Source organism: Malurus melanocephalus, unplaced genomic scaffold (assembly GCF_030028575.1).
Source record: "Malurus melanocephalus ecotype Western Australia unplaced genomic scaffold, MMel_1.1 scaffold_7, whole genome shotgun sequence".
NCBI lineage: Eukaryota > Metazoa > Chordata > Aves > Passeriformes > Maluridae > Malurus > Malurus melanocephalus.
The window spans coordinates 5,000,169-5,027,757 of record NW_026623239.1 but is presented as its reverse complement, the minus strand read 5'-3'; the positions used below and the strand labels follow the sequence as shown (position 1 = coordinate 5,027,757).

Here is a 27,589-nt window from a genome sequence, read left to right as displayed (position 1 = left end):
TATAACATGCAGTCTTTCACAACAGCAACACAGACATCACAGATAAAAAGTTAATCCTATTTTAAAGAATTCCACTCCTGAACAATATTTTTCTTTTAAACTGCAGTAATCTCCCTGAAGAGAGCAAAAAGTTGGTAAGTAAATGTTGAATCTCTGAAAATTTTAGTACTATATTATTTTCCAAAGCACCAAAGACCAATGGCAATTGCATGCATCTGTACAGAGCTGAGAATCTGCATGGTGAGATCCCAAAGCACTGCAGAAATGTAATTAAAGTCTCTGGCTGTTGTGAGCTCTGAAACAAATTAGTGATAAATTTTCCAAGCCTTAAAATATCCTGTACTAAAACTCCATTTCATCTGCATGGTGAGGTCTCACTAACAACCTCACAAATGCAGACAGATATGAAACTAACTTGTCAAACAAACATCTGCATCCCACAGAGTAAGGTCAAATATTGTTTCAGCTTTTAAATTCATATTGTATAGGCTGTGTCTTCCTTTGATCTTGGTTTTATATTCTACAGAAATATGCTACCTATGGCTTTTAGGAAACCTGATAATCAAGCATGAAAGTTCAGTAACCGCTTTATGTATTTTAGATTACTTTCCTACCGAGATTGGAGATTTTCCTTTTATATTGATGACTACATCTGCTTTCTGGAATTATCACACATTTAACCAAAGTCTCTGTATAACTTCATGTGCTTCCTATGATTCATTAATGAAAAAGCATAGCTGAGTTTATCCAAAACAAGAGAAAACTCACACCAACATTCTTGGATGTTGCAAATAATTTGCTATGTAAATCAGACTTCCGTTGATCAGCATTCAGGAAAGTCTCTCATTCAGTTTAACAGTAACTTTATTTAATGTACTTATTTAAAACCATGCTCCCTACATAGAGTTAGATATTTATTCCAGGACCTATGAAAAATTTCCCAGCTTTTATTACCACTCATATTTTTCTTAGACTCCTACAGAAAATGTCACCAATTACTTAAAGAGAAAGGAAAAAAAGAAAAATAAAAAAAACAAGTAAAAAAAGAAAAAAAAAAAAAAAGAAAGAAAAAAATAGGAGTGTCTGCACAATACAGCAGCAGTCATATGCTTTCAGCCATATTTTGCTGTAGAAAGGTTAAAATGAAGTCAGAACCAAATGCATTTTTAAATAAACAAGCTGCTTGTCGGCATAAAAACGTACACTAGCTTACTGCAAACAAACAGATGTACCTGCAGAGACACGGGGACAGTCTGGCAGCATGGACTCCACTGACGTGTCCAGGGGCTCGGAGCTGGATACCCAGTTACAGCAGTTCTGTAAGAGCACATAGGCAATTCTGGGATAAGCCAGAAACTCAGAGCAAAAATAAATACAGATATTGTAAGTGAGGAAAATCATGACACCTAAATATTCAAACTAATTTACATAGCAGTCCCAATAGGGACTGGACAGTACACTACACTAACTTACATTTATTGACAATAAAATACTGTCATTTCATGCTAAATAAGTAGGGTAAAACCATAATGCAGGAGATTTCTAATGTGCTTAACCATGTGTAAGGTGCTTTGTAATCACATCTTGTAAGTGCTACATTGAGTGCCAGTGGACTTGAGCAGGTGCTTGGACGAAGCAGTGCCTGAACTATGCACCACACATTTTAAGCTTTTCCTAGTTCATGTTGATATAGACACTGTGCCTGCTCATTTGCTAACATTAAGAAATCAGAATTTTTCAGGGCGTTTTGATGGAGTACACAGTGGAAAGCATGTTTGCGAAAATGTGAAACAACATATTATAACTGAACAGAAGACATCAAGATAGCAGATTAATGTTACTATAATTGGAAATACAGCTGAGATGAATGTGCATGAATATAAAAAAAAGGCAAATACTGGTCTTCGGGGAATTATATTCAGGAAGCATTTACATTTACCTTTCATTCCTGAATCTATGAGTAGGACGAATTTACCATGAATTTTCTAAATGTTTTGCTCCAAATGCTATCTATTCAGAGTAGTCTATAAACTGAAGTATTAAATAATATGCTTTCAATAAAATATGCTGAAACTATATCACATCTACTGAACTGAAGACTGAATTATAAAGCAACTACATTTTAATAGGATTACCAGCTGAACAAGAAGATCTACATTGCTTGCTCTAATAAATATCCGAGTTTCTCCTTTCTGAAAACCTGATTAACTTCATTAAGGGGAAAAGGAAAAAAAAATCCACAACTTTTTGGAAAGACCCAATCAATTTTTGGACAGATTTTTAAAAAATCATACCAGCAGTCATGATAGTAAAAATGGACGACTTCTATTCTGGTAAACAGCATGTATTGTGTATTTGTAGATGCTTGCTGCCCTAGTTGTGCACCATGGAGTCTGTCCTCACTGTGGAAAGATCCTTGACTGGTAGATCAAGTATCTTATTGTATTTCCTTAATTCATTCTGTCTGGAAGAAGATGTCAGCTGTGTTGCAGTGAGGAGAGAATTTCAAAGGCTTCAGTCCCCACCAATAAAGGACGAGGAATGGCTTTTGAATAGATTTGTCAAGGCAACCCTACTGTTCTGGGACCAGGGAGAGCAGGGACAACATAAAGGAAGGGTTGCTATATGAGATTAGAAAGTGAAGTTCACAAAGCATGGCAGATTTTTGTAAGAAACAGTAGATCAATGAAACTATTGAACTCAATGGAAAAAGAAAAAAACAAACACACCATCCAGTAATATAACATATTTAGTAAAAAATTGTTAAAATGGAAGTATTTCACAAAGGTTTTAAGGTTTCAAGTAGTGAAGCATTACAATTTTATGATTTGCATGTGTAATTTTAATTAACAGCTGAATGTGAAACTGCAAATGTAAGGTGGTAGAAATTACAAAAGAAGTAGAATTTTTATGAAGTATTACAATCATTTGAAATAAGTAAAATTAATATTAACTACTGATAGAACACTATATCAGAAAGCTGGAGATAATACAGAAGATTAGCACACAATTAACTAGCTTTTATATACAATGTGACACTTGCCTGTAAGAAATAAGTATTCTCGAAAGCAGTGTCAAGATATGTAAATGGATGATTTGTTTTATCATTCATCACAGCTCCTAATAAATTCAAAAATCATGACTTCTATAGGTACTAAAAATAGGCCAGCAGTGATACAGGAGAGATAGCTCCARTGAAGAATTACTTTATTTTAACAATTCATTCTTTCAATGACAGCAATTAGCCATACAGACAGGCAGCGATTAGGTGTATATTTTAATTATTATTCATTTCACCAGTAGCCTTAAACCTGATTAAAGTAAGAGACATCCAGGTGATATGCTAGTCTTAATACCACTCAGCCACATTTCACATATGTAAAATTCTTCTTTCTTATAGGAGATTTTTAATGCTAATGTAAGTTATGACATTCCAACCACTTTTTAGGCCATTAATCATTTAACTTATTCTTTAACATCTACTTTCTGCAAATGAAATTAAAGGTAATGCATTTTCTTATTCCAACTAAATGCTTAAAGAAAAATGGAGTTGTCAGATTCAAATTACAGGATTTAAAATTTCAGTTTTACTACATAACACATATTTTAAGGTTTTGATTTCCCACAAAGAAAATGGGGATTTCTCTGACAGAGCCTGTAGGGGTTACCATTCTTTGTATTTTTAACACTTAAGTCAGAGCTGTCAGGCTGCATCCCAGGTGATCCTCTATTCCCATCAGTCACGGCCTCTAAAACTTTAAGGTTAAGTCAGGAATAGGCATTCTCTACACAAAGTTTCACTAAATCCATGAGAAAAAGTCATATCTAACCAGAAGTTAAGGATATTACTAGTTTAAATTTGCTCTGCGCACCTATTGTTTTAGCGCTCTGCCATGGGAATGCAAAAAACACAGAGATGAGCCTGATCTGTCAAGGACGAGATTCACAAACAGTAGTTTAGTTGGTCTCGCCTTAAAAAGATTATTTTTTAAATCTCAGCAACCCAACACATAAGTATGAGAGCTTTGGAGAGCTACAGGAGTAATTACATCCCAAAAAGCTGCTGAGAGAAAGGGTATTTTGCCAGTTGTGCAAATCATCAAACTGAGTCATGAAGACTTAAAGGGGATTTTCCACCATTGTCAGATCAACCCAGTTAGCACCACGTGGACCCAGGGCTTTGCTCCAGGTATTAGGTACTGCACAGGCTGCTGTAGCACATCTCAATTTTGCTGTGCATCAGGAAGAAATACTTAGCATTTTGACTGCTAACCTGGAAGTTCAGAAATGGCTTTAAACCTGGTTGTTTCAGTGGCTGATAAGGATACATGATTTCCACTGTCATGTAATATGCTGTCTTTCACACCCAAAAAATCAGAAGAGGTCAGCAGACAGACATGTTTATTCAGCCATACACAGATGTACATACTCCAACTCTTTAAAAAAGCATGGCCTTACCTCTCGCATCCATTCTCGAATAGTTTTCCCAACTTCTTGATGCCACACATTGTGAACAGAGTCTGTCAACGCCACAGCAGTTACCCTGTTCTTTACTTCTGCCTCTCGTTGAATCATCTGTTAAAAAAAATGTATTTCAATAAATCCCTTCTATTGAATAGTCTGCTTAGTGAGAGATAATGATCTTACATAAAAAAAGAAACAGCAATAGAGATTCAATACTTGACTTCAACTTGTTTTAAAGTTTATACAAATCCTAAAGGGTCCAGAAAAACAGAAACACCTAATTTTTGATAAAAAAAATAATACTAACTTTTAACTGACTGAACTATTCAGTCCTATTATTTTCCATGTGGCTTGACAATTCTAGGATTAAAGGTATCATAGTGAAAAAATGGAAGATTCCCTGAGGACACCTTTTACAAGCTTCTCCAAGTTCCTATTTCAATGCTTCAGGGAAGCTGGTACCTGTGGTTCACTGTAAGGTTCTCATGACTATCATCTACTAATTTTCAGTAGATTGCTGTAGCTTTTCTGATGTACAATCTCACTTTGACTTGTAGGTTTTTTTTTTCTTTTTCCATCCAATTTAGCTRTCTTGCACGCTCACCATGGTCCCCAAATTCTTCTCTCTTCTCTCTTATTCACATGCTTACTCAGCTAACACCAAAGCCTCTCAACATTTTTAGGATATTAAAGAGCCTGTGTTGTTGCAAATGACAGTATGACTAAATAATATCAGTTCCAAAATTAATTAAATGATTGCTGCATAAAACACAAGTGAACTGACAAAGATGCTGTGGAATTCAGCACTGTTCTCCAAGATAAAAGGTACTAGGAAAGAATAGTTTGATATCAAAGAGAGACAAAAAGGTTCTAATCTCCTGACATGAGTGATCCTAATTTGCAACACTGGATCAAAGAAAGCATAATAAACTATACTTATAAAACCAGCATTTCACATCCAGTGTCATTATCACTGTGTATGCTGCAATAAAGTTAATAATTTTTTTAAGCTTGCTTTTATATAAATGTAACACATACCAAATTGCTAAAATCAGGCATTCTTTCTTCATGCTCTAGTGACTGCTTATCAGCACACAGGCTACACCCCTGAACCCACTGTTCCCTGTCCTTAACATAAGAATTACTCCAAAATCCTACCAGAAAAGAAGTTTTTTGAAAGAGATACTACCTAAAAACAAGACCTGTCAGCCACACACACTGAATCCTGCTGTACACTGAATAAGTTTTTGAAGCCATATGTACTAATATTCCTGTTCCAGTGCTGTGCATTCCAGCACTCATTTGGCTGCATGGTCTTCCACCAAACACTGTGATTTAAACAGGCAAAGGTGCAAAAATATCACTGTTCTTGAAGCCCACATACCTACCAATTACTCAGAGTTATTACATGCTGGGTGAAGTTTAAAATCATCACCAGCTCAGAGTATTCCAGCATGACTTCCTCCATGAAGGGCTGGTATTCAGAAGCACTTCTAATGACCAGCAAAGATAAAAAAAATACGTTCCGCTTTGGAAAAGCAGTTTTTTCTCAGGCTACTGTGTCCCATGTTTCTGTTTCGAAAACTATCCATCCAGTTCATCTTAGAACATCACCTTTTTCTTCAAATCACAAGAAAATACAAAGGTGCAGTTCCCTTTTTCCTTTCCAGACACAGGCTAGGTTTGCTATTCTCAATTTCCCTATGCACATGTAAGAACTGGCAGTCATTGATCACCATCCCTTTCTACTCTTTCTTCATATGGTACATGCAGTCTTTGCTTTTCAGATCATATATGATATATAGGAAATAATATGCAATACCCAACATGCTCCTGGTGCTTGCCATTCAGCTTTGTGGATGCCTGCAGAATTGTATTCTCTTCACAAAGATCAGCAAAGAGACTGAGGCTGACAATGTGATGTTTTTGATAACTCAGCCACAGTGCTAGGGTTAGGATAAGGTCTCATGGATGAAGCAGCAAAGAGGGATCAAAGGGATTAACTGAGCCTCACTTACAAATTCTTTAACATCCAGCCCAGAAGAAAAAAGTTTTGGTAGGCATCCATGCCCTTCTGAGCTAACTCAGAAAGAAACAGACAAAAACAATACATCAAGTGGGGAAAGGATCAAGGGTATAATCTTCACTTAAACAAGAAGTCTAACGTGTCCATGTTTCAGTGACACAGAAATGTCACAACAGAACAAATCAAACTAAGGACACTTTTGCTTCTATCAGAGCAGCTCAAGTTCCCTGCTACAATGGGATGTTCACTGATAATAATAATCAAGGAGAACAGATCCAGGTTAAACTCAAGCAGCAGACCCTCTTATCAGGGATGGTAACTTACCCTTCCATAAGATACAAGAAGTCTACGTGCTTTTGGGCACAGATGCTTGAATACTCAATAAATGTTTCAGATTCAATGGATTGATAGCTCACACTTAGAACATACTCATTGTTTCTAAGACCAGTTTTGAATTAAGATAATTTTTTAAAATTAAATGGAATAAAATTGTAATAGTAGAATGTATTTACTTTAAACAAAAATGTAGCATCCATCTACCATTCAAATTTGATATAACTTGAAAGTTGCCCCAAATTCCAAGGGAAGGGTACTATAGGATGCATGATTTACATTTCCCAGGACTTGTATTCTATGCAGCCTGTACCATTTTTTGATGTGGACATACTAAAACTGAAGATATTTAATAGACCACAGTCTACTAAAAATTAGATTTTTTTCTTCAGAATAATAATTTTATTTTTTTTTTTTACTGAAGGAAACAAAGGCCTAAGGATTTTGTTTAAATTTCATTTTATACCTTATACTCTTTGTACATTTGTAAATTCCATAGAGAGAATGTTTTCAAAGACTAGGAATTACTTAATTTCCTGCTCAATGCCCATTTTAAAATCTTAAATTATTCTTAGCTGAGTAGATTTTGCAGTAGACATCTCCAGACATCTCTCTGTGAGCCTCATAATTGAATGGTTCTGTTCTTACACTCCTTCTTCCAATAATTTGTTTACAATCAGAAGTAGGTAAACTGGCACTTCTGTGTTATGTAGACTTATTCTCATGTATCAATGAGATACATTGATATATCATGCATCACTCTCAATTCTGGGTCCTCTAGACTTTCCCAATAATCTTCTCTCTTCAAGCATTTCCATTTTATCTTTGTTCATGTGTCCAGTCTTTGTAGTCATAGTCAAGTTTCATTTCGTAACTTATTAACTGCATACTAACACTATATATTTGATTCCCTTAGAATGACAAGGTGCAGACCAGTTTTCCTTGCAACAAGTTAGAAGGCATTCAAGAATCGTTTTGAATGTCCTCTTTATCCCAGTGATGGAAAATTTGTTCCTTCACATTGAAAGGGAAAATGTCAATTATCTATTTGGAGAAGCATTCAGCTCTAATAGTTGCATAAGCAAGAACTTGAAATTCCCTAAAAATGCATTCCCTAAGTTCATGCAAAATAATTTCTCATTTATGGCTCAACGTAGTAAATATTCTACTGCTAATCTGTCAATAAATTTATATTACACAGTTATCATAACATTATAATGCCAAAAGGTTGATACCTTTATTATCTGTAGCATATGTAAAGAAAACATAGCTTCATACGTATAATATATATATAGTATATTTAGCATGCATATATAGTTAGATGACAAAATACGCCCTTGGTATGTATTTTGGAGCATAATACTCCTGTCAAGTGAAAGCATCAGTGTGTTAAAAAAGTCAACTCAAAGGTCTGATCCTGCAAACATGAAAACCCATGAAAGTACCAATTAGACTTAAGGTAAATGACCTGTGAGAGTAAATCATTGAAACATTGATTGCATACCCTTTATACCTAATCTAACATTTAAAACAGGTAAAAATTCCAGCTTCTGAGAAAAGTAAAAACAAATTAAAATGTKACCTTATTTTTATAGGCTTTTATTTTTTCAGGTTCATATAATCAAACCAACAACCATTGCTTCACATTCAGGGAATAAATATCATTCTGAATTGTTTATAATTATGAAAAATGGATTTTAAAATGAATTAAAAATATATCCAAACTTTCATTTCTCTTGAAGTTTTGAAAAAACCCTTTCAGCTATTTTCTTCATCTTCCATTGCAATTTCAGTTGGGCATGATGTTTACATGGTATGCACTGACTTCAGTGGGCATGTTGACAACAACATTTAGCTTGGAGTAATATATAATAATAATATATAATTTTGATATAAGTCCTACATTGTATCCCGGTGCATCATACTGGTTTGAGACTCTTAAAACATTTTGGCATCTGCCAACAGAATTCTTTCCAAAGGAAACAACTGGAAGCCCCTGTCCAAAAGACCTCAATGGTTTCCAGAAATTGCATGAATTTGCAGTAGAAATCCTGGTGGATCGAAACAGCATCAGCTAGACGCTGAAATATTTGTAAAAGCAGTGGAAGGTGGGAAAAGCAAAGAGATCATGCAACAGGAATGGTGTACAAGAGGGGAAACTTCCTTTTGGAAGGGCACCCAGATTCCTTGTTGGTAACTTCATACGCTCTCCTTGTGACTTGCCTGTTACAAGCCTATAGTCAACCAACATCCTCTTCAACCATCATTTCCATCAGTCTCATACAAATCAAGTAACTGCTCTGTCTGCGTGGCAAGACTTGAATTTCTCCTCAGTTATAAAACTCCTCTTCACCAGGAAGTATGTAATTCTGTATGCTTGTAGTGCAAGTTTGTTGGTCTGGGATTCCTAAGACCTTTCACTGCTTCCTGAATAGAATTCCTGAATTTCTGAAATACTCAGTTTTTTGCACATCTTAAAATGGAATTATATCCTCAAGCACTCATAAAATATTATTCATTAGGAATTAGAATTACTGAGCAACTATGCTTGAACAGCACAAAGCAAAAATAATAAACAATCCAAAGTTCCACCAGTTCTCATTTTCAATTAGGAACAACAATAAATTACCCTAAATGAATTTGCATATGTGATAAAATCCCTACTTGCAGTAGACAAAGCCCCTGATACACATCAGCTTTTAAACAGCAAAAGAAAATTCCTTCAAAGATATAATTGGAGAACAACCAGAGTACTTTCTGATATTTTGTTCAAAGATCCATTGGCTGTTACAACTGTGGTACTTTTCTACAGCAGTAAACCACACTGCAAAAATAATATTATTACATGAATGTATCAGAAGAGACTGCCTTAGAATACCTGGAGTCTAGGACTTGTCAAAGTTCACAGTGTAAACCATAGTCTCTTGCAGACTACTGAAAATTTCCACACACACCTCACATTGGAGCTGTCAGTTTATAAAACCAATCATAATTTTAAAAATATTTACATCAAAAATAGCTAAAGATTTAAAAAGTCATCTCCATTATGCATAACTCAGTAAAAAAAAAAAAAAAAAAAGCCCAACAACTTAAAAAAAACCCTGCACACAAAATTCTGCTGGCACATTTTGAACAGTGAAAACAACACTCATGGTTCTCTTGTAAAAAAAGCCTCAGGTTTCAGCTTTATTAAAACATTAAACCTAATAACRGAATTCTGTTCTCTTGACTAGTGTGTCACGACAGTTAGCTAACAAGAGAAAAGCCTTTGAGGACCGGCAATAATGAGTGGAACACCAGCTTCCCAAACACAAGTGGTTTTGGTGTGGCAGGGCTAGGGGTAGGAATGCTGGCTCATCTCACTTACAAACCTCCCAGCAATTTGTCTAGCCTGAATAAAGTGCAGCAGTTCAACAGAAAGCCCATCACATACTATAAATTAGTATGGTACTGTGGGGATAAAAATCTTTGAACTGATCTGCTACATCTTGCAGCAGACCAAACCAAAATGAGCTGGTGTCAGGGACATCCTCCACTGTGTCCAGAGCACAAAATATTGGCATTCTGCAGATAACTTCCTTGCACATAAAAAATGTACATTGGACAAGAGGGTTTGATGAAGCTCTTCCCACTAAAAATTCAACTAAAGCAAATAAAACCTAGTTCCCTATTCATTGCACCTCAAGATACTTCAGTAATCAAAGCTGTTGAGATGCCTGCCTTTGCACTGCTACAAGAACCGCCAGTTCAGAAAAGAGTTTTGGTGCACCTGAGTCTACCTAGAATCAGCCAGTTGGGACCCCCTCCTGACAGCAAGAGTCYGCTGTCCCAAGATTTGAGAATCGGACTGGGGAAATCTCAATGGCATGAAAATCAAGTTTTGAAGGGTCAACARCTTCTACCTATCTCATCCAGGTACAGAATGTGAAGCATAGAGAATAACATAAAATGTTAATGTTCCTATGCTGCTGATTGCAGCAGCTTGCTGTTGGCTTGCCTGTAATCTATGAGATAAGAACCAGTCCAGTCTTATGAATGTGAAGTTTCACAAGGGTCAGTTTAAGTTACCAGGAGGTGTCCAAAATTATCGTGTGCAGTATTTGGCATAAATAATGGGTGAGGAGTATCTGATACTCAGGCTAGGTTGTTTAAAGATAGTTTAGATATGACCATTGTAAGTAGATGAGCCCCAGGAAAATCACACTTGCAAAATCACATAGTTCAGTAACTATTTCGTTTTCGACTCACAGTTAATTTGGATTTGGGTAGTGCAAGATGGTGTGAGCGTGTGATCACACCAAACCTCCAGCACTGCAGATCCTTTGCTGCTCTGGCTTTACCGTGCATCTGTGTAAGCATCATCCTCTTAACTGGGATGAAGGAAGTTTTCTACCAGGAGGCTGTATCATGACATCATAGCTCCAAATCACACGAACTCAGCCAGCGAGACCATTCCTCTGTTGGAATAGGGACACAAAACCTGCCCTGACACTTTTGTTAACAAAGTTATTTTGGCTGTGATAGTGAAGGATTTTTCCAAACTCTTTGCCAGTAAAACCTTATTGGCAGCAAATAATAGCTGTGTTTTCTCTTGGTTTATCTGGATTTCTGAAGCAGYGGACAGAACTTGAGTGCCATGCCTAGTTTGAAATGAAATAATGAAGTAAAGCACAAGAATAAATTAATATAAAAATTATTTACAATTTAAAAAGTAACTTAAAACAAATAAAATTCAAATCAAATCACAACACAATAAACCCGAAATATTTCTTAATGGCCTTAACAGGAGCCATCTATACCCACGACTGAAAGTGCTATAGTGAAGTGCTATAGTACCAAGAAAGGTCAAGATCTACATGGACTGGGAAACATAGATGTGTCTGCTTGAAATTGGGAGTGTCCTCAGCCTCTTCCCCCAGATCTTCTATCCTAGACTCAGCTGCCACAAGGACTTTCACAGTCCTAGCCAGATCTGGGCACGAGCTATAGTTCTGAACACTTCCTTGTATGAATGTAGGCTGGGTGCGACACTTTCAGCCTGCTATTGCAGACATTAGAAACAGTTTCAGAAGCATTAAGAGCAGCAGTGCACAGCTGACCCCCAGCAGTGGTGTCCTGCTGACATTTTATCAGAGGTGCTCCATCTAATCAAGGTGCCAAACGCTGCCTGACACCTGTCAGTGAGCAAACACTAGTAAGTTTTCAACCTCAACCAGTTTCCTTGCTATTGCAAGAAGCGGTAGGAAGCTCCATCTTAGGGAGGAGCAGGGTCTCCCGACGCAGATTACTGAGTTACAATGACTCCTTCACTGGCACCTGCCAGACTCCCTGAAGCAGCTCTCCGCTTGTATGGGCTCCACTGAAGGGCGGCAGCAGACAGAAGCTGGACTGTTGATGATGCTACCAACCTGAGCCATCTGACGGATGCTACTGCTCCGGGGCAGAGACACTCATCTGCTCCCCATCTCCCACACTGCCACTGTTTTCAGCCCCAAGGCTTCAAGCCTGGTCAGTGTCTTGGTGATGATTTTTACTTTGGCCGATTTCAGATTGATTAGGCAGCAGGGCTGGATAGAAATAAATCCTTTGTACACAGGAAAAAWATTCTTCCTAAGGTACTTGCTTGAGCTGAACATCTTCTAATTTACAGTGGAGCAACTTTGCTCTGTCTAAAAACCCAGTATGCATATAAAATGGATGAATAAAACTAGTTGTTTACTCTCAGCCTGTCATGTTGGGCTCCAGTTTTGCATTATGAGGGGAGAAAACATCTAAAAGCCTTGAGCCAGAGTAAGTAGATTCTTGGAATTTTTCTCACTTAGATAAAGTTAAATGCGATGCAATGATCTTATATCTGTGAGATGACTAATTGAAATAAATTGCACCTGAAAATCAGTGCATATAAACTGCTCCTGAAAATCAGTGTGCAACACAACTAATAATAAACAAGGCTTGAAAAGGAAATGATACAAAGGCTTGGAGTTTTGTTTTGATATCATATATTGCAAAGGTAATGATTCATGTCTAATGAAAAACATGGCCTGGAGTAAGTTATGGAAGTAATTTTCTCATGTTTCCACAAATGTGTAAATGCAGAACTCAGTGTACAAGTGAACAATCATATTAGTGAAATGAATGTGAAACAATCAAGTAAATAATTGTTTTTACATGTGAAGTATTAATACTGCAGGGTAAAATGACATTACTTCTTAATCACTGCTGTTTGAATGGTACATGGAAAACTTCCATTACAGTTTCATGCAGATCTCATGCTGGTGCATTTTTAAAGGAAATAATCAGGCTCCTTGTATTTAATTTTATATCTAGAGAGAGAATTGCACTCGTTTAATATCAAGAAAGCCAAATTCTCCACAGGTTTCTAGATGTTGGCTCTGTCTAAACAAGGACTGGTCATTTGCTTAGGAAGTTGCCCCTATTTTATCACATAAAACATATCAACCTATAGGAAGCCAGACTTGAAAAAATTAAAAAACAAACAGAAAATGAGAAATCTGAATGCGAAATTCAGCACCTCACAGGTGGACACAAAGTCTGACATCCTGGTTATTTAAAAACAGACAGCTGGATTTCCACTTCAGCCAGGGGATAAGACAACACTCACTCTTCCTGTCTTTTGAAGCCTCAGCTTCAACTCTTGCAACCTCTGAGTAACTTCAGAAAGGAAAGATTTCTCCACAGGCAAGGTCTCTGAAGCAAGAGGGTATGTAAACTGAAACTTCTGAGGTCACAGACTTTTGGAGCTAACTCTCCTTGTGGTTAGGGAATGACAAATTGTACTTTGTTATCACAGTCAAAGAAGAGCAGCAGCTTCGCTCTTCTTTCCTACTAAAATGCTGCTGCCCCTTATATGCTCCTTCACCAAAAAACGATGTGCATGTTTGGCAGAAACCGAAATTACATGAAGCAGACCACTATGACATAGAATTATAGAATAGTTTGGGTTGGAAGAGACCTTAAGACATCATCTGGTTTCAACCCCAATACATGACAGACATCTTTAAAATCTGAAACACAGTAAAGGAGAAGAAATACTGGATAACTGTTTTATCAGCCCTCTGTATCAGATATTGGACATGCCATCTGATATCCAACAAGGTTTTCCACACACTCATGAGATGGAAAAGTAGCAGCAAGGCTAAAAAGCCTCCTTGGAGAGACTACGTATGCTGAAGGGCTTTGTGAAGTGAAGGATGTATAACTATATAAAACACAGTTCTATGTAATATAAGAAACTAATGAAAGAAATTATTCAGAAAAAGATCTTCCAATTCCGAGCACAGGACAGACTCATAATTAAATGTGTGGTCCATGCCCTGTAGCCATCAGGCACAAGACGGCAAATAAGCTCAGCCTCTCCACCCTCCACGACATGGGGAATGGACCTGCTTTCCATCGGGTGAGTCATGGCACTGCAGAAACATACAACTTCCACATCAGCATCCCTGGACATGGAAACATGGCAGATGTCTTGGATGCTATCTCACTGCCATGAACTATTTCTGTGTTCCTCCTCTGGGCCTGCTCAGTGATCCTGCACCAACCTGGTCATCAGCTTGCTCATGTAATTTACTTCTGAGTAATGCTCCAGGAGACTCTTGTGTACTATGCTCTGCATTGCATCCAGTGTAAGCCTGCTCATTAAACACTACAAATCACCCTCGAGGACTGATGACACCACTCAGAGAAGTGACACCAAGTAGAAATGAATCTACAAAAGAAAAAGGAGTGCCATTTCTTAGCATAATGAGCATTAGGCTGTGCCTAAGTGTGAGGACAGTGAATGGGGCAAAAAAGCACCAAATATTCCCAGCTGCCCATGTGGGAAGGTACTCATCACACACAGTCCTTCTTTGGTGAAAAAAACTAAACTCTTGCACTTAACAAGCCTCAAAGAGGGACCGGCGTCTTACAGATTATGCATTTGAGGTTGTTAGGAAGCGGAAAAGTCTTCCTGAAAATTCTGTGCTGGACTCTGCCTCTGTTGCTTGCACTCAGGTTGCTAGTCTCAGACTTTCCTGGAGGCATCAGCCAGGACACACTGGTCAGCTCCTGAAAACAGGCTACGCCCGGGGGAAGCTGGGATGGCTCAGAGAGCACTTGGTAACCTCCCCCACCCCCCCGCCCCACCTCCACGCAGGAGGAACCAGCAGGCAGACCTACAACAGTGAAGGAAGGACCTGGACAAACTGCAGCCTTGTCTGACAACCATGAGGTCTTCACAGAGCTCACCAGGATGCCACAGGACCATGAAGACCAGCAATCCCTGCACTAAAGCAAAAGTAGTGTCTGTTGAGATTTCCACATATGCTCTGTAGTTTCTGGCCTGTGTGCCCTGAAAAAGGTTTGCTGTGGATTTAACTACTTGTCCTTCTTTTTAAGCTAAGGGATGGTAATTTTCAACTTAAGAAGTCCACTTCAAAAAAGCATTTCAGAGATATTATGAAAAGCAAAATACATTGAGTGAAATCGATGTATTCAGGCCACCATCAATAAAAATATGAAATGTTAAAACCAAGAGATAAGGTAAAATGTCAGTSCCTCTTTCCCACAGCATTTCATGTCTGCTTTGTATTATATATCTACCAAATTATAACCTCCTTGTAAGAGAACCATTTTCTTTTTGTTTGGTTCTGAATGCACAGTTGGAAGTTTAAGTATCTAGCACACAGAGAATATATACTCCTGTATACTCTTTGCCTAATTTTAAAATAAGTTAAATAGAATATACATAATAGCCATTTAGTTAGATCAAAGGCAGCTGGAGCCACCCCTGGTGTTTATTTCCGAACCATTACACATCACTAGCAAGATACTCCCCATGACCCTCTGATCTCATAAGGTTCATAAACAATGCTAAACCAGAAAGCAACCACAAGCTTTATTTCTGTTCTTTTCCTCAAAAGTCCTCTTCAGTGAAGAACACCAGGATAAGTTTGCATGTCTTTATTTCACTACCAGCACCATCACAACCTCAGCTTATGCAGGCAGAATGGGGTCTGATGAGTGACCTACTACCATGAGCAGTTACAGCTTATAACACAATTGGTTCAAAGTCATCACATTACTGGATCATGAAACCAAATATAGCTTACTGCTCCCATCTCCAGGAGCTTCAAGATGTATGTCTGTCCTCTTATAAAGCTAACACCACACTCACACCTCCAGTACTTAAATAAGTCCATCAGACACAGCACCTTGAAGGCTTCTGCACGCTTTGGGAGGGGTTGTACCAATGGAGGGCGTCAGTTCTGAACTGTAGAAACACACATAATGCCAAATCACAGTTCAGTATATAGACGCGTACTTAAGGCTTTATAAAGGCCCTTTTAAACTTCACGAGAAGCATCATTACAATAGAAAAAATGCTTTGGTGGGAGGTTTTCTAAGTTCAAGCAAATTATTTTCTAAACAAATTATTAAACTCACAACCCCCTCGAAATACAGGCAAACCTTACTCTGCTGAACCATCCTGGGCCTGACCATTCCTAACATACCCTGAGCTAACCACCAGAGCAAGACCAGCCTTCCCTGTGGAAAGGGAGTAAAAGGTGTGTTGCCAGTTTTCAGATTATTTCCTCCTCCAACCCCAACCTTTGCGTGAACATCTGAAATTAATGGCTTTGGCTTACAAACCTGTGCTCCTGCACCAAACAGCCCCATAAAGTTTGCAGGTTTTCTTGCCCACACCTCTTGTATTGCTAAATTTATATTCCACTCCTCCTGGTCTCCTCTGGCAAATGGGGCTGGAGACACAGCTTCAGCCAAACATTATGAACAGCCCACAAAACACCCTGATGCTAAGACATGGAGACACACTGCTCCTGGAGCAGACAGGACAGGACAGCACTGCCTACTTTCTGGAGGGACACCATACCAATTGCTCCAAGTCTGCAGATCTCTGAGACATCTGATAGCAATGCATTATTAGGACAGAACGTTGTATTTTGCATCATAAATACATTGTCAGTGACTTTCTTTTACTGCAATTGCTGCTATTTCCAGAGTGGATGATATTGCATAGCAAGGCAGCTAGCTTGGCTGTTGAAAGCCAAGTGTGGAAATAGTGGCAATAAATACCACCCGAGCCATTCTTGCAAAACATATTGTGGTGCACAGGTTTTATCAGCACTCTTCCAGCTTCTGTTTTCAAGGTGAAGCTATAAGTATGATCACTCCCAACATCTGAGGCCGTGTTCTTGGGAGAGCAAAGACCTTTGCCATCCCAGTGCTAAATTGCATTCCACTTGCAATACCCACCAAGCTCTGGTCAGAGTGTGCATGCATTTTCTTCTTCCAGGTTCAGCTGTTATGAGCAAACTCTGAAGTTTATGTGAGTAATGAGGGAAATGGCTGATGTGATTCACTTGATCCAGTGAGATTGTATTGATGAAATATCATTTAGCTTTGATGAAATACCTAGTTCTGTGCAAAAAAAAAAAAAAAAACTACTGCAAAAATCTACTTCAGCATATATGTGGCATGCCTGCTGTCTCAAAAGAAATTGGCTGGTTTTAGAGAAAGTCATACTTATATGAAGGGCTGTGTGCATCCCTGTGGACATAAACACACACCTTAATTGTCATAATGATTTCCACAGAAATGTACATAGAGCAGAGTCCTCATTTCAGATTCATATATTAATGAACCAGAAATTACATTTCCTTTATAGCAACTGTCCTCTAGCATTCCCCAACCTTAAGGAAAATAGCACTTCAGAATGCTGACAAGAGCCAATTAGTCAAGAATCAGAGAGTAAGCACCAGTAAGAGACACCATTAGAAAATATCCACTTTCAAGGATTTCTTTTCAGGTACAAGGAAGTTTTCAGTTTTCCCTTGTTTTCAATTTATAAAGCCATTTCAACATCTATCTAAGCACACCATAGTGGTCTAAGCCACATATAGCACGAGAGGTTGCTGAAGTATCCACTGAAGTTGCAGTCTCACAGCTTCCACAGCATTACTGCAGCACTAAAATCATCAACAAAAACGTTTTCACACTCTGTCAAAATCAATTTTATTATAGTGAGTATAATATTTCTTCTAAGATGAAGGAATTTAGAAATTTTCTTTTACTTCTCCTTCTTCTTTCAATTATTATTTATCTATTCTAGTTTAATATGAAAGTAGATTGGAGTGATACCATGTGGTCAWATTAAGACACATCAGTCCAATTCTTAAGTAAGCTGGTAACAACTTTTTACAAGGCAATGCTAGTGGGAAGTGATGGTGGCAGCCGTAGCCCAGAGTAGCTGTTACAGTTCAAATTCAGCTGCACTGCTCCACTAACTTATTAAAATTATTCTGGAAAATAAACCCACCAAACCCTTCAATGCATGAGCAGATCATTTATTCCTACTTAAAGGGTTTGAGTTGAKACTGCCAAAGCAATGGCTAGGAGTGATTTTCACCAGGCATTGGATATAGATCATTCATGAATTGCACAAAAGCTACTGAAAAGCCATCAGATGGGAACAGCTTTTGGTCACTACTAAACAGGGGACAGATTTGAACCAGTGACCTAGAAGTGAAAGACTTTGTAATCTGATTACCAATCCCTTGAGCCATCCCATCCCTCCCCTTTTCTTTTTTACTGATAAGAGAAAAGGAGTCTTATTACCTAAGCAACTTTTGTAGCCTGTTAGCAATGCAAAAGCTTTCATTTAGTGCTTGAAAAGGAAAGTCTCATGGGCACGCTTATTAGCCCATCTCAAGCACAAGCTCTGTATTATTTTTCCCTATTAATTTAAAAATAAATGTATTGGTATAGAAGCATAGCACATTGTTTTTTTGTTTTTTTTTTTTTTTTTTTAATGATTTATAGTAAAGTTCTTGCTGATTAAAATAGGTGCTGATGTGTGGTTTTTTCATAGCTGTGGAGTCAACAGATCCCTTACCAGCAAAGGAAGAGATAACATGCTCCTTTTGTCAGCAAATACTCCGAAGAATATAAACACATTATTCAAGTATGGTGCATATAAGCATCTAAACCACTTGTCTCTCATACAAAAATCATACAACCACAAAGATTTGTTTTCTCATGCAGAAGCAGGAAGGTTTGGTACGTTCTATAGTTTGATTGTCAAATAGTATTTTAATGAACAAACAGGATCTTCCAAGTATGCCAAGACCCATTTGTATCACCTTTAGGAACATGGTGAAGGTATTGTTCCTCCTTTTCCTCCTCAATTCTTTTCTCAAGACCCTCAAGAAGAAATCTGGAAGTCCTTTTCTGCCAGTAGCCTACCTCCTTTTTTTCCCAGAYACTGTGGCCTGCACATTAACGATGCTTCTTTAGTTGGAGGTAATAAACAATTAGCTACACCATAGTGGTGTGGTGTTTGTGTTTTTCTTTGCTGTACTACACTCAGCTAATGTCTCACAAATTAATGCAAGTGTATCAGGATCTGAAATTAACTTTTCATAGCCACAAGCAAAATCCTTCTAGGAGGGGGAAAATCCTATTATAGCAGTTTTGGTATCTCACTGCTCATAGACCATTAGTACACACAAAGTAAGATTTCAAATTACCATTTGGTGAATGCAAAAAGAGTTGCTCTCTTGTTGATTAAACATATTTTTTATTTCTTTTTGCTTATGAACTAATAAAGCAAAACTAGGTGATGCTCGCTCTTCTCAAATGACAGATCTATTACTAAGCATTGGGTGGGTGACCAGACCAAGATACTACATGATCTTACATAAATAATTAGGAAACCTGCATCTTTATAATAAATATGCTGCATTATCCTCTGGAATTGTGCAGTCACATCCATGAGGATTTTTCAGAAATGCATATGCTCATCTCACTCTTTAAAATATATTGCCCAGAACTAGAATGCTTCAAAATCACCTTAACATTTGCAAGCAATTATGTGGGACTAAAATACAATACTTGCAATTCACTCTGCACAAAACACAACCTATTATTATACTGGCTTGCTTTTTAATGGCGCTGAATTCTGGTTAGGACAGGTTTTTGGAAGTTAATTAAGAAATAACTTATCCTTTTAAAGACAGTAATTATGTTTCAAACATCTTAAATCTAGAACCTGTATGTGGAAAAAAAACCTTTAGTTACACCAAGCTGCCAACACCTCAACTAACAGCAACCAGGCAACCAGGCAATCCAGCTGTTAACTACACACACTTACGAATGGTGTGAGAAAGTTTACACACTCGCTGAAAGTCAACAACATTTAACCAGAAAGAAATATTCAGGCTAAAAACCAGGGAGACATGACAAATAGAAGATTTTACATAGGCCCCAATCCTAAACTACTGCTTAGCAAGAACAATGCTTTAAACCACAGTGAACTTGAATGTTGTGAATTTCATAGAAAGGAAAAYTTCCCGACCTGATCAGCATACAGCACTCCTTACAATGCTCTGCCAATTGCAAAGGACAAGGGCAAATTAACAGCAGCGCCTGATGTCTTCACATTGAGCTTGGCTGTTATTCTTTTGACATCTAAATTTCGTATTTATTTTCTGATGCTTCTGAAATGATGCCTGGTTTTACTAGCCTGATCAATCTGTTTATTTCACTTCTTCCATAATTTCCATCCACAATAAATGAACCCACAAAAGGAAGGAACATTTGAACTTGGAACAACAATTCAGGTGATTTAGTGTTCTGTAAYTGAGAAACATTTTTCCAAGGGTGATGTAAATGACACACGTTTTGCACATACCAGAGATGGGCCCTTTAAATTTCCTATTCTTGTCCTCTGCTTATCAATCTCTTGACCTTTGTTGAAATAAATGACCCTAACTCATCAAGACTCTCCCTAACACATTTCCAACACCGTGCAYCACACTTGCTGGTTGGAAGCACAGCTGGCAAGGGATCTAAACCCCATCGCTGGGCAAACTCAGCCTTCTGGCTTTGCCAAGAATAACATTTCAAGTCGGGTTTTGTTTTTTTTTTTCTAAAATTGTTACTGTATGGGACAATTGAGTCTGCATTTATTTGCGATGCTGATGACTCCATCCATGATATTAACACAAGGCTAAAATCAAAACAGCAACGAATTAAACAGCCTAGACTTTCTTAATAAGAATTCAATTGTTAATTAAAGTAAGATTACAGAATTCATCCTAATTCCGCTCGCTGTCCCAGAAGGAAGCTGCAACCGAGGACAAGCAGTGCCCTCTAGTGTCACCGGCTGCCGAGCCCCCCCCCCCCCCCCGCAGCATCGCGGAGACTGCCTGCGGGAGAGGGAACATGAGCGTGCCCTGCGCACGGGGGTGCGGGCGGTGCGCGGTGCTTGCGAGCGGCCCCGCACTTGTGCACAGCGGCAGCCGCGCACCCCCGGCGCATGTGCTCGTTCTGTGAGCCCCTGTATATGCACGCGTATGCCTGCACACACATGGACGAACACATGCATCGAGCCTGGCGTTCAAAGCATCTTTAATGTTGCAGGCAGCTCAGAAAAAAATATTTCAGTGTAAAGTAGCAGGTCATGCATGCCAATGGGTGTCAAAAAAGCTCGGCAGAATCACTCCCTGTGAAGATGTCTAACAGGAATTGCTCAATACACAATACGGACAACACGGGCTGAATGGCTAAACTGGAGTGGCCAGCACRCAGCCATAAGGCTTTGATTCCATCAGAAATTACAATCAAACCTGTAATGAGTGTTTTGACATCTTACTGTCTTTTTATTTTTGTTAATTGAAGATTAAAACTATTCAGACTTTTTTATGGTCCAGTACCAACAATTTTGTAAGATAACTTTCTATGCTTTCTAGCAATTACCTCAAACTTTACTCTTTTGATATAAAAATAATCTCCCAGCACTCTCAAATATTTTTCTCTCTGATGGGAAAAATTCTACAAAACCTCAGTAGGTGTTTTATTTAAGCTGAAATTACAACGGAATCAATGCTGGTTTGTKTAATTTTTCATTTTAGTGCACAAACATTTGACAAAGACAGAAAGCTATCTGTTCATCTTGTGAATGATGGTATGCGTCATATGTTCATTAGTATTCTCATCATCTATAAAGTATAAGCAATAAAATAAGGAAACAAAGACAAAAGGTAAAAAAGAACAATACAGGACACCGCCAGTTACACGTGCATGGAAAAAGCCTCAAACATATAAAAAGATCCATATGAAGGATAATATATAAACATATAAAACAAATCCATATGAGTTAAATAAGCTACTCTTCTAATAGTAAAAAAAAAAAAAAATTGCAGCATGACAGTTATCTCATTTCATTCGCATAAAAAGTGCAATATATTTATAACTATATTCAGATCACAAGACGTTTGTACTGTTTTCCCACCTAAAGCATTAACAGACATTTATTCCAATTCTCACATTTTAGAAAGCAACGTATGTATTTAGGCTTTAACAAAAAGATTACGACACACATTATAAATTTATTTCTGTTTTATTTGAAGGCAGCAAATATGTATTAGTTCAAGAGACAAATGCTCAGAAACACAAGGTTCAGAATAAGAATATGTATGTACTTAGACACTTTAAAATAACCATTAGGGCACAATTGCCGATAAAACTTTACTGTGTAAGATTCATCAAAACCTCTAAATCTAATATACTCATGTAGGCTTAATAGCAAAATTTGGAAGTTTTTGTTTGGAAGATTTTAGCAGTACTTTAGCATTCAGAAAATGTCAGCAATAGCAACTGAAATATTTCAACTGCGTTTTATAGCAGACACTGCATCTGTGGCTATTATCAATAAATATTTTTTAGGAGGTGGTGCTACCACCTGGCAAGTCTATCCCAAACCCCAGCATGGTTCAGCTCAGTACAAAACAGTTTGGGAGGCAGAATTGCAATTAGATATTACAGATGTTAAGAAATTTTTATTGTTTTCCCACCACACACAAAGATGCTAATGCCTATTTTAAAGAAGAGAAGAAAAGACAAGGCTGCTTGGAATAACGGCTTCAACCCTGGTGCCTGAGGATACCAGCCTACTAAACAAAATGTGATACGAGGTTATACCTCAGGCTGGCCGGCAGAAGTTAATTTTGTGGAGGAATGCAGTTGTTATTTACCCAGAGCTCAGGCCATGCGTGGCTCGCTTGAGCCCAGGGAGCACACACACAAGGCGCAGCTCTGCGCAGGCATCTGTGTGGCATGAATGACACAAGCAAAAGAAAAGAGGAATCCAAAGACTGACATCTCCTCAGTATTACTCATTATCTTTGCACTGCACAGAGGGTTACAATTAAAATGGAGGCTTTTTTTGGGACCTTGGTTCTTCTGCTGCTTGAGGCAGGTGGCTGAGGTGCACTGGCTTTGCAGAAAAAGGAGGGAAGGGACTGAAGCAGGTTCTGTGTGAGGGTAGGCACCAAGCGTTTGCCACTGACAAGCTGGAAAAGTTTCACTTGGGATACATCTGGCTAGAAGAGGAGTAATTGAAGGGGAGTGTGTCGATATGTGAGAGGTCAGGGGGAAGCAGGGAAGGACTGAAACACACCTCTTGTATTACCAGCATCAATAGGTCTTTGATGCTATAGAAAATTACTCTGCTAAAACTTATTACAAATTTTATACCGATACTAAGTACAACGCGTTATCCTGTGTGGAACAGTATGAGATGTGTGCAGGGAGATCATAGAACAGCACGCTGTGGCATATATGCATTTGGCTTACTGAATGCAGGCAGATGCTTTTCCTGACACGATGTGTCTCCTGAACTATCTGATTCAGAAGTGTTTGTTTAAAATGCAAAAAGTTACATTAGTTTGTATGAAAGAGAAGCAGAAGGCAGAAAGATTTTTAAAATTCAAAATAAGATATCCCAAAGAATGTGCATTATATAACTAAATTTAATTTTGTGTAGTTATAAACTACAGACTTGCTATCCCTCTCCACAAATTCAAGTGAATCTACCAAACATAGTGACATTGAAATTTCTTTTTTTTTCTGTAGCACTTGCTTCACAATTAGAGTAAAAACTTCACTTAGATTTTACTTTGAAGAATACTGTGAAATATAAAAATGTTTTTAGTACATATAAAAGAAGTGCAATTCAAAGCAATGCCAATAATAAAACATCACAGTTTTCTATGCAATTCAATTCTGTTCTGCCCAGACAAAAAAAGGACTTAAAAGTCCTCTACTTAAATAGGACAATTCCTTTGGGTTTTTTTTCCTGGAAAAAAAATGGTGTTAAGGAAGTAACATGAGAGTCTGCAGAGCAGGATGATTCTAATTGTTTTGCCTTTATTATGCACTATTGTTAGGAATACCAAAACCTGCTACCCTTTCAGCAATAAGTAGGGYTAAAACTTTGACCCCACTAAATCTGGGGGTAAGCAGTCTGTATCACGCTCAGAACAGCCTCTCCTCAAAATAMGAACATGAAGAAAATTAGCATTTCTGGAGTGAAGACAGGGAGGCTCTATCAAGTCCCTCCTCTGATTGCTGCGCCAGATCACAAGTGTCGAAGAGTTCTTGATCAAGTCTTTGTCATTTAAACACCTTATTTTATTTTAAAAATATTAAGCATAAATAAAGTCCAGTGACTTTTATAAAATGCACTTAGAGTATCTCACAAATGATGGAAGTGTGCCAGTTAGATCATCAAGAGATTTAGAGTGAAGGGGAGATACCACGCACGAACCATTAACGTAGGCAGGAATGAAGCTGCAGCAAACATTCTTAATTATTACATGGTATCTGTCACATTAGCAGCACCTGGACTTTGAAAAGGTCTCTCTGGCGAAACAGCCCAGAACTATATCTTAACTTCAGTAATGTGCTTGTAAAAYGAAAATGTCTTATGGGAGAAATATRACACTTCAAACATACCCTGTAATTTTTCCAGTCTCTAAATACAACAGTTTTGCAAACTAAAAAAAAAACCCAAACAAAAACCAAAACCACAACCAACAAAAAAAACAAACCAAGCCAAACCCACAGACTTTGAAATTATCATAGACTCTGAAATTTCATTCTTTATCAGCCCTGAATCAGAAAATTATCAGTTTTTGTTGCAGAAAACAGGAAAACTGAAAAATAGCAGTTTTTACATTGTGCTGTTCTATTTTACTCGGACTGAGTAAAAGGACTTACTTGCATTCCTGATGCCCAGCAACCAAGCAATTATTAAAACTCATTCAAAACACTTATTTCAAAACATCTGGATCATTGCTCAGTGCTGTAAATACCYGCTGAGAAAAAGCTACAACATCCATGGAGGGTATCTGAAAGTCTGGAAGTACCTACATACATCTTCATCATTTTTTATGGCATCCACTGCATTTAACAGCACAATGCTATGCATGCTGTGAGTATTTTTTTTTCCCCAGAGACTATTCCTTCCTGAAGTAAGAGAAAAGAGTACTTTTCTTCATTTAATTTAATTAAAATAAGCATGTCCCAATCTTTCTTTTTCAAAATTGAAACTGATTGCAAGAGATCTCTTTTGCTACCAGCAATTTTTTGGGTCTTGATGTCCTGCATAGTTCACACACATAAACAAGCACAGTGTTTTTCTTCAACTGAATAAAAAGATAAGAGGCTACTACAAGACACTCAGGCTCTTCTTTTCTTTTAAAATGAAAATCAAGTTCCACTCCCCATTTAAGAGACCAGTCCATATTTATCCCATCCCCATATTCTACATTCATTAACTCAAATATCACCAAAAGAGAGCTTAAGATAAATGAAAATTGTTGCAGATGCAAAATATGTGCACAATGCAGACAAAATATATAATGTTTGCATAGGGTATCATTATGTTTAACAAAATAGTTAGAGGTATAAATACCCACAGATATAATTTATGCACTGAAACAAAATAGATCTGATTTCCAGTTATGATCCTACTTCTTTTTTCACTGCAGTTTTTTGAAATCTGCATTTGCATGTTCATCCTCTATGCTATGGAAAGCTCAGAACACATCACTGATGCAAAAAATCAAAAAGGATCCTTGTTCCAATAGGTCAACACATTCTTTTGTGATTTTAATAATGGCCTGTCCTACATTTATTATTCATATAGAATAAGGATAGACAATTTTTAGGCCTTATATAGCTTTTTTTCTGGAATATTAGCTTTGTGGCTTTGAGAGACCATTTTCTAAAGATCCTAATAGTCAAACGACATCTTGGGAAATGCTACATTCTCACCACATTTGCATGATAATGCAGATGAAATTTCATATATGCTACCTGAATTATACTTATCTGAGTTTTGTTTTACTAAATGACCAAAGGAATATGTTCCCTAGGCCAGAGTATCACAATGCAATATGAAACGTTACTGCTTCTGTGAAAGATGTGAAACAATTACTCAAGTGATAAAAAAGCTGAACAGTTATGTTAAGTTAACATGACCTCAGCTGTGTATCTCTGAATACTTATTTCTTTTGAAGAAAATTCTACGACATCCACAAGAATATCCATAGGAAATTTTTCTGAAAGTAATCAAGGAACATCTCTGTGATGTTCTTTGTTCTGCTCCTCTATAAGAGGAATTCCTTCACAATATTTCTTTTCACCAACATGCAGTGCTATCACATACTTGATAAAGTTTGCATGTCAGCTTATTCATTAGATATGAGCCACCCTTGGGGTATAACCACATTTAACCTTACCTATAGGAATGTATACGTGTAATATAATCTTCTGACCACAGAAATTAGTTTGGTAGACRATAGTAACATGCAACTCACCTATAATTAGGCATGTTGGCAAATATGTGGCTTTCAGAAATTGCAATGTTGGATTTCATAGCACCTGATTATGGGTTATTGCAGGAGACACTCTCCCTCTCATAAAAGCTCCATCCCCTACTAGGGTGAGTCAAGAATCCAAGTGCTTAACCTGGCTTTGGAAAGACAGCCCCCAACATACCATGTTGGTGACCCAAGGACGCTGTAGGGAAGTATTTGTCCTCCATGATCAAGACTGAGCCTCTCAGTCATCAGTCTGCTCAGCAATTTATCTGCATGATCCGTTTTGGAGTACACCTCTAGAAAAACAAAATCCAACCACAGCTGTACGCTGAAGGTGCCATTTAGAACTATTTTTCTAACACAGAAGAAAATTTGGTGCAAATCATACAAGTTACAAGCTGACAATATTAATCTAAGCTAAGACATCAGTACCATATTTTTAGATTAATTCTCCCATTGTAACTGCAAACTCTTTGAAGACAGAGGAGTTTTGATTTTTGCTGGAAGCTATAGGCATTATTTTAAAGAAAAAAAACCCACAGCATGGAATAATTGGCGTAAATGTAATATAGCTTTTTAATGTACTCTGGTCTCTGCTGCGCCCTAACTACAGAAACACAGCCAAATTAAGTGAAAAACAAAAACAAAGCAAGTTATCCTGGAAAATGGGAAAAAGGAGGAAAGGCCTATACTCAAAGGAACATCTGAATAAAATTGTGACATCTGCAGTAGAGTTTTCCCTAGAATGTTTGAGATGAACTCGGCGTAACACTGCCTTCCAAGAAAAGACAGGGTGATCAATGCAGGAGCACATCAGGCTCCCTTGGACAGGCCAATCAATGCAAGAAAGAACCTTGCCCAGGGCCTTATGCAAATAGAAGCACGTCCTGCAACCCAGGGAGGGAACATGCGCAATAGATCAATGGCATCTAAAAAACCTTACAGCTATATCAGCCTCAGACAGTAAATATATAATGATGAATCCCTCACGTTCAGCTGTGAACTCTTTAAACTAGGTTATTTTCAACAGCTGGTTTAAGAAAAAAAAAATCTGCCAGCTGTAGACTGCAATGGT

The 27,589-nt window shown here is 37.7% G+C and overlaps 1 protein-coding gene across 4 annotated transcripts in view; it reads right to left on the bottom strand.

The window, feature by feature from the left end:
* FAM172A (family with sequence similarity 172 member A) overlaps positions 1-27,589 on the bottom strand; it is a 256,196-nt gene that overhangs the window by 69,483 nt on the left and 159,124 nt on the right. For all 4 annotated transcript variants that reach the window (XM_057372937.1, XM_057372946.1, XM_057372955.1 and 1 more), the window contains 2 exons: positions 4,459-4,575; positions 1,233-1,317 (listed from right to left, as the gene is read on the bottom strand). In XM_057372937.1, the coding sequence (XP_057228920.1) occupies positions 1,233-1,317; positions 4,459-4,575 (202 nt within the window). The remainder of the gene's footprint in view (positions 1-1,232; positions 1,318-4,458; positions 4,576-27,589) is intronic.